We start from the raw sequence: 7,724 nt of genomic DNA, 5'->3' as shown, positions 1-7,724 counted from the left end.
TTTTTATATAAAACTAAGATAAACTATTCGGTTTGGACACCACGAAAAATCGTCGAAAAACCGTGAAACCGAGCCGGAACCGCCAAAAACCGCCGGTTTAAAACCGTGAAAAACCGTAAAAACTGCCTATTTTGGAACTAGAATCAGAACCATGAAAAACACCCTCCCGGTTCAGTTCGGTTCAACAATTTCTAAAACCAGAACTGGCGGTTCTGAAACCGTTGGCATCTCTAGCTGTATTTCACCAGCTGAGGTGCATTTAATTATTTTTTATATTTATTAAATTTTATGTTGAGTCAAGGAGAAATTTAATCAGGAATTAAGGAATAAATGATGGATTTGTAAATGCAACACAAAATCTATAACTACTTCTTTCTACTTATCAACTGTTATCTTCCAAATACAAAGTGAGTACTCATTTTCCCCCAAATTCAACCGAAACCCTAATTCCTCTCTGCTGCAGCAAAAATGTTCGAATTCAACCCAATGCCGTCCCCTTCCTGCTCGATTCATCCACTAATCTCTCTAATTTTCATTTCCACGCTGCTATCAGCTGTCCAGCTCTCTCTCTCCACCCCCCACAAGCCACATCTCGGCTCGAATCTCATCCTCATCGGCGACGCCAAGCTCACTAACAACAGCTCCTTCATCCGCCTCACCGACCCCTCAATTTCCTCTCCCAGCGCCGGCTTGATCGTCCAGAAAAGGCCCATCAGGCTCTCGACCCCGGCCTCGAAGTCGAAACGCCCCGTTTCGTTCTCCACTGATTTCACATTCTCAATCTCGCCTCACAATGGCGACGGATTGGCCTTCCTGATCGCGCCCCGAGCCTTCCAGTCCACGTTTTCCGGAGAAAGTTTCGGTCTTTCGAAGGAAAATCGGTTTCTTGGGGTCGAATTCGACACATCGGTCGATGAAAATGTGGGGGATTTGAACGCGAACCACGTCGGTCTTGACATCGGGAGCCTCGCTTCGGTGAGGACGAGCAATGTGTCGTCGATTGGCTTGGATTTGAGGAGTGGAGTGAAGCTGCATTCTTGGATTGATTACGATTCGAGCTCGAAGAGGATTGAGGTTAGGTTGAGCAAATTTGGGGTTGCTAGGCCTTACAGTCCTCTGTTGGTTTATAAGGTTGATTTGGGTGAAATGTGGAGAAGTGAAGAGGTTGTTGTTGGATTGAGTTCTTCGACTGGAAACTCAATGCAGACTAGCAGTGTCTACACATGGAATTTCCGGACTAGGGAGGTTCCGCAGTGGATGCATTCGCAGCCGTTGAATCCGAGGGCGTTTTCGAGGGAGAAGCTGGCGCAGAAGAGGAAGATTTGTGCTCTTGGTTTCATTTCTGGATTGGTTTTCTTGACAGGGTGTGGGGCTTTGCTGGCATTGGTTGTGATGTTCCTGTGGGCGTTGTTCGAGAATGGCTCGGAGACTGTGCTGACCATCCCGGGGAAATGCACTGTGCATTCGGGGGATTTCAGGTATGAAAAGATCAATGTTGTTGTTGGAGATAGCACACCTGATGCTAAGAAGTAGAGTTTGTTATTTGCTTGTTTTATTTTATGCTTTGTAATGGTAGTATATAATGTGATGGATTATGTAGTTTCTGGCTGTGTTGAACCATGGAATGGAGCAGTTTTAGTTTGTGCATATTTTGGGTTGTTACTTGCCTTTATTGCTTGGTTTAACCTGATGATATCTGTATAATTAGAATGAGAGATTTTCAAAAGAATTTTTCTCTTTAGTTTAACAAAGTATTAACTGTGAAGTGTTGACATGAATTTGTGAGCTAGTTGTAGTATCTTCGAGACCAAATCCCTTAGGAAGATGTCCTGTTCACTAGAAGCATAGAATCTGAGTATATGTTGGTAAGCTTTGAATATGCTATAACTGTATAAAACTGTGTTTACGGAAGCCCAAGTCCGAACATAGGATGTGGAACACACAAGTTGTGAATTCTTGAGTAAGGTGTGATTTCCATCGCCTTATAGGTTAAGGACACATAGAATTGTGCTCTGCATCTGCTAGCGGATGTGCTTCTATGAATTCTTGAACACACTAGCGCGTTTGAATGGCGGCTTGCTTACTCTCAATCAGGAAGTAGACATCACTTATCAATAGTACATATTGTGTCCAAAGTTAAATGCAGATTTGGTTAGTGAATTTTTAATGTTAGAACAATTGCAAAAGTGGCTAAATTACCCAGTTTTCGCATCTGTTTTCTCCGACTAAGACAGTATTTGTGTGAATTGTCTAATGAAAATTGCTGTTTCGACACGAAAAGGATACACACGAAGAGTTCTCTATACGTGCTTCTTGTCTCGTAGTCAAGATTTTGCTCCTCGTTGTTTGGACATGCTAACTACTACTCCTTCCGTTCCATAGTAGTAGAGCCATTTTGCCATTTTGATACGTTCCATAATAGTGGAGTCATATTTCCCTTTTTAGTAAAAATCAACACATTTTCTCACTTTACTCTATGTTACTTTATTCTCTCTTCATCCCTCTTCCTTTTTCCTCTCAACACAATTTTTCTTAATCTGCGTGCCGAAAAATGCCTCCACTACTGTGGAACGGAGGGAGTATAAAGTTTGTTGTTGAACCTAGAATAACTAATGAGATGTGTCTACTTCTTCCCTCTTAAGCTGACAAAGTATTTCATGTTTCTGGGAAAATAGGCATCTTAATTTTTATTGATTATTGAACACTAATTTTAATATGGTTCCATATATGTCACACAACCTTTTGAAACTCAGATGCCTAATGACTCAATTTTCAATAATTGAGTAGCAAAGTTCAAATGTGCACAATTGTTTGATTATACTACATGTGTTTTAACATGAATTATTATAAACTTTCTTCGATAAAAGAGAAAATATATTGTAAACAAATAAAAGATTCTCAACTCCATGATTGTGATTTGTGAAAGATATTTGTGGTTGATGACATCAGGGGAAAATTGGTGGTGCACCTTTGTTTTAAATAATATGATAGGTAGAGATTATTTAGTAATATACCAGATCCTCAAATCTCTAGTGGGGCCAAATCAAACATTCTACTGTTTGGCTAAGAAAAATTGGAACATGTACGTATTCTTCTCAAGGATTCTTGAAATATCCTGTTTTTACTAGTTTAATTAATAAATCTTACATTTCACTAATATTTTATCATAAACTTATATATAAAAATAGGATTTAAATTCCATTAACTATTTTCATTTACATTTAGAAAAATTAAATTTTTAGGAAAAATGATGTTACGATTAAGAAGCTTAGATCGGAATATGAGACAAATAGGGGCATATTAGGATGCCACCACTATTACTGTATAAGTGAAGTCACGGTATCACTTTAAGAAGGGTTGTCATTTTAACACAACCTTAGACAAAAATTATACAGTAATTTATTATAACTTGAATAAAATAATCTAATGAAATTACCAATAAAATTCATCACACCACTGTATTGTATTTTAATAAAAAGCTTACATCACTTGTACAGTTATACGATACGCTAATATATATTGAATTGTCCCACTATAAATGTTCTATTTAAAAAAAAAAGTCTTTTTTTTATATAAAAACAATCGAATTTAATAGTCTGCCATGTTATACACTAACCACAACTGTCTTAATTAATTTATCAAAATCAATAGCCCATTTATAGCATAATATAAAAAATGATCCTTGATCTTTGCATGACCTATTTTAGTCAAAATACGTGTATATAAAATGCTACTACCTCCGTCCATCAAAATTTGTCCCACTTTGACCCGACACAAATTTTAAGAAATGTAATGAAAAATGAGTTGAAAAAGTTAGTGGATCGTGAGTCCTATTTTTATATAGTACTTAATTTTATAATAAAATGTTAGCATGAGTGAGTTAGTGCAATATGAGGTCCATTACTAAAAATGGTAAAAGTGAAATGAGACAAATTTTGGGGGACGGACGGAAATGAAAAAATAGGACAAATTTTGGTGGACGGAGTAGTAAAAAATAGAGGTGAAGACGCAATTTACTGCAAATAAAACTCAGACAATTTCGAAAATTAAATAAACTACTCCCTCCGTTCCGGCTAAGATGACACATTGCTTAGCCGACACGAGATTTTAAGAGTTATTGGTTAAAGTGTTTAATCAGAGAGAGAGAAGGTGGGTGTAAGTATTAAAGTAGAGAGATAAAGAAAGATGTATATTTTAATAGGAGTGAAAAAAAGTGGTTGAATGTATTATTGGAGAGAGAAAGTTACTAAAAAAGGAAATGTGTCATCTTAGTCGGGACAAACTAAAAAGAAAAACGTGTTATATTCAGCGGGGCGGAAGGAGTATATATTTTTAAATGCAGCAACAGTAAATACCAAAGTAATCTTAACCAACCGTAGTTAAACAGAATACTGCTAATTTCCTTTTTTTTCGGTTAATAAAAAAATCAAGAAATAAACCGTCAATTCGTAGCTATGAAATCACCAAATTGCGTTGAAAGTGTGACGATTACTGACATTTAATCATACTGCAAGCTTTTCTCCTGCTTGTTTCCACTCTCACTGCGTGATTACTGTGTGTCTTTCCGTTGGCTGTGTGGATATGGTGTTTGATGCTGATTTTGATGGTGGATTGCGCCTCAATTCCGGCTCGGCGGCGGACGACGGTGGTATTACATCGGCGCTTTTGCGAGACGAGGTAATGGTGGTTGCTGCGGAGTCAAACGACGCCGCTTTGAGCTCTTCTAAGGATTCTGTGATTGTTGAGATTTCCGATACCGCCCATCAAATTAGCCAAGGTTTCTCGATTTCAGCTCCTTACACTGTTATGTTATCTTCTACTTCATGAATTTGATGTGTGCAATTGGTATAAATTCGTATTCAAATCTGTAGAATTAATCGATTTATTGTTTGATGAAATTGATATGTTATTTGTCTTTTTCAAGCTGTTAATGCCTTTTGTGAATTGGATTGAGTGATTGATTTCGTTGTGAATTGGATTGGATTGAGTGATTGATTTCGTTGTGTAGTACTTTGATTTTTAGTTTATGATTTGATCATGAGAAATGTAGTTCTGTTAGCAATTTGGCTGAAGAGCTTTTGATTTTCGGAATTTCGTTTTTCGGGTTTTAGTTTGGTTTATGCATATGAGGGCAGTTTGATTGGGGATTCCTTATGATCGTCATCTTGTAGAGTGATCCTTTGATGTGATTGAGACTAATTTGAATTACAGTTGCTCGTCCGGTGATCTATTCATTTCCGGCTTATTTTTCATATTTCGCGTGTAGATTCATGGTTACAGGTGGGATTTGTGCTTACAACGGGGATAAACAGTGCCTATGTGCTGGGATACTCTGGCACGATCATGGTTCCGTTGGGTTGGGTTGGTGGCGTGGTCGGACTAATTTTGGCAACAGCGATATCTTTGTATGCGAATATGTTGGTAGCTAAGCTTCACGAATATGGAGGAAAGAGGCATATCAGATATAGAGACCTTGCAGGATTCATCTACGGTGAGAGCAAGAAATGAGCATGTTTCGAAGAGACGAAGGTGCTGTTTGGCTAAGATAGGTTTCTGTGTTGTAGGTGACGAAGCCTATACTATTACGTGGGCGCTGCAGTATGTTAATCTCTTCATGATCAATGTGGGATTCATCATTTTAGCTGGCAGTGCCCTTAAGGTAACTTGCTTTTCCACTCTTGTTCCGTTTCGATAGAAGACCAACAGAATAGACGAAGGCTTGAGGTGATATGTTGATTCCGTTGACATCATATGCAGGCTCTTTTCGCACTCTTCCAAGAAGAGTCGGGTATGAAGCTTCCATACTGCATTGCGATTGCTGGCTTCGCGTGTATCCTTTTTGCAATTGCCGTACCCCATTTATCAGCACTACGAGCATGGCTGGTATTTTCGACAGTTCTTAGTCTGGTGTACATTGTCACCGCAATTGGACTAGCTCTAAAAGATGGTATGTATTCGAAAATCGCGTATGGTTTTGATAAAGATGCTATATTCCATTCTGTTGCTTCATCTTCTTTTAGTCCTTTTTTTTGCTGAAGTATGGATATTGTTATTATGCAAGCTCGATTTACAGATGCTGAGTTTCGTTGATGCTTCATGTTACTTTCTCTTTCCTGACTAAGAGATTTTATTTTACAGGCATCGAAGCTCCTCCCCGAGACTACGGCATTCACGGAACGACGACAAACAAAATTTTCACTACCATCGGTGCATCAGCAAACCTCGTTTTTGCATTCAATACCGGAATGCTTCCAGAAATACAGGTCCCACAGAAATCTAAGACTCTTGAAAGAACTCACGGCTCGTTTAGTCCTTTTGTTTTTCCGACTGGTGGCACAGTTGGCTAATCGACTCACCTTCTTGGCAGGCTACAGTGAAGCAGCCAGTTGTCGACAACATGTTGAAAGCTCTGTATTTCCAATTCACAGTTGGTGTTCTGCCAATGTACGCCGTTACCTTCATTGGTTACTGGGCATATGGATCGGAGGCATCGGCCTACTTGCTGCACAACGTCCACGGCCCAGTCTGGTTGAAGGCCGCGGCCAACATCTCAGCTTTCCTACATACGATCATTGCTTTGCACGTAAGCCTAATTTTCCCACTCTCACTGTATATCCGCTTTGGATCGTTTACTTGAACAAATCCAAAATTCATAGTTTTTTCTGCCGATAAGTTGCAGGATTGACCAGAATTTGACCAAACTTCACAGTAACTTTTTTGCAATTTTCCGTATATAAAGTAGAATAGACCAATCTATTTTTTACTAAGATGGATTGGAACTTTGGGATATCCGAAGGCCCTTGAATTTGTTTGATTCATATCCGATCAAAAGAATATGGTAACGAGTACAAAATACTCGATCATGCGTCTTATCCATCATGAAAAGTAAGCGTTCCTCAGTGATTAACGAAAACACACACACCCTGCAGATCTTTGCAAGTCCAATGTACGAATATTTGGATACGAAGTACAATCTGAAAGGAAGCGCCCTAGCAGCACGCAACCTGTCGTTCAGAGTTGTGGTGAGAGGCGGCTACTTGGGCATAACGACCTTCGTCTCAGCAATGCTGCCGTTCCTGGGAGACTTCATGAGCCTCACGGGAGCGCTGAGCACGTTCCCTCTGACGTTCATTCTGGCGAACCACATGTATATGATGGCGCGGAAGCACAAGCTGACGTCGCTGCAGAAGAACTGGCATTGGCTCAACATCCTCTTCTTCGAAGGCATGGCTCTTGCAGCCGCGATTGCTGCGCTGAGGCTCATTGCTGTTGATTCGAGTAACTACCATCTCTTTGCTGATTTGTAGGTTTATATTTATTCGAGGGTAGTTTTTTGCCCCTCCATCTTTTTTAATTGCAATTGAAATGTCCATTTTAGTTTAAATGTAATTGAATAATAGGTATTGTATGAACTTACATTTGGATGTAAATATCTATATCAATGGAGAAGCCATCTTGTAGAATTAGTACAATGTAAGGTAGTTCTTCCTCTTCTTCACTTCCCTTGAAGCTGAATTTTATTTAAAGATTTAAATTATATGGCAATATGATTTTCAAAACGTGGTTATAAAAAAATACTAGTAATAGAATACTGTATTTGGAAAAATGTAAAATGAACTGTCAAGATTTTAATTTTAGTTACTAGTAGTTTAATTTAGTCTAATGATGACTTTAGATCGAACTTGAGCTACAAATACATCTGAATTATTTTGTTGATAGCCCAA

The 7,724-nt window shown here is 38.7% G+C and overlaps 2 protein-coding genes across 2 annotated transcripts; both read left to right on the top strand.

Annotated features, from left to right (window-relative positions):
• Window positions 1-385: 385 nt before the first annotated feature.
• LOC125201237 (L-type lectin-domain containing receptor kinase VIII.1-like) lies at window positions 386-1,647 on the top strand. The gene has a single exon (XM_048099275.2). The coding sequence runs from the start codon at window positions 469-471 to the stop codon at window positions 1,531-1,533; it is 1,065 nt and encodes a 354-aa protein (XP_047955232.1). The 5' UTR covers window positions 386-468; the 3' UTR covers window positions 1,534-1,647.
• Window positions 1,648-4,370: 2,723 nt separating this feature from the next.
• On the top strand, window positions 4,371-7,466 carry LOC125207324 (proline transporter 2-like). Its single transcript, XM_048106618.2, has 7 exons — window positions 4,371-4,777; window positions 5,267-5,491; window positions 5,565-5,659; window positions 5,758-5,947; window positions 6,139-6,263; window positions 6,368-6,583; window positions 6,930-7,466. Exons 1-7 carry the CDS (start codon window positions 4,582-4,584, stop codon window positions 7,305-7,307), a joined length of 1,425 nt encoding a protein of 474 aa, XP_047962575.1. The 5' UTR covers window positions 4,371-4,581; the 3' UTR covers window positions 7,308-7,466.
• The last annotated feature ends 258 nt before the right edge of the window (window positions 7,467-7,724 follow it).

This window comes from Salvia hispanica, chromosome 2 (assembly GCF_029641045.1).
Source record: "Salvia hispanica isolate PSC_SH4W2 chromosome 2, Shi_PSC_v1, whole genome shotgun sequence".
Lineage (NCBI taxonomy): Eukaryota > Viridiplantae > Streptophyta > Magnoliopsida > Lamiales > Lamiaceae > Salvia > Salvia hispanica.
This window is presented reverse-complemented; position numbering and strand designations above follow the sequence as displayed.

Coding starts and splice junctions, on each gene's coding strand:
- LOC125201237 (XM_048099275.2), top strand. CDS start 469: ATGTTCGAATTCAACCCAATGCCGTCCCCTTCCTGCTCGATTCATCCA.
- LOC125207324 (XM_048106618.2), top strand. CDS start 4,582: ATGGTGTTTGATGCTGATTTTGATGGTGGATTGCGCCTCAATTCCGGC. Junction 5,492..5,564: donor CCTTGCAGGATTCATCTACG/GTGAGAGCAAGA, acceptor TCTGTGTTGTAG/GTGACGAAGCCTATACTATT. Junction 5,660..5,757: donor TAGCTGGCAGTGCCCTTAAG/GTAACTTGCTTT, acceptor CATCATATGCAG/GCTCTTTTCGCACTCTTCCA.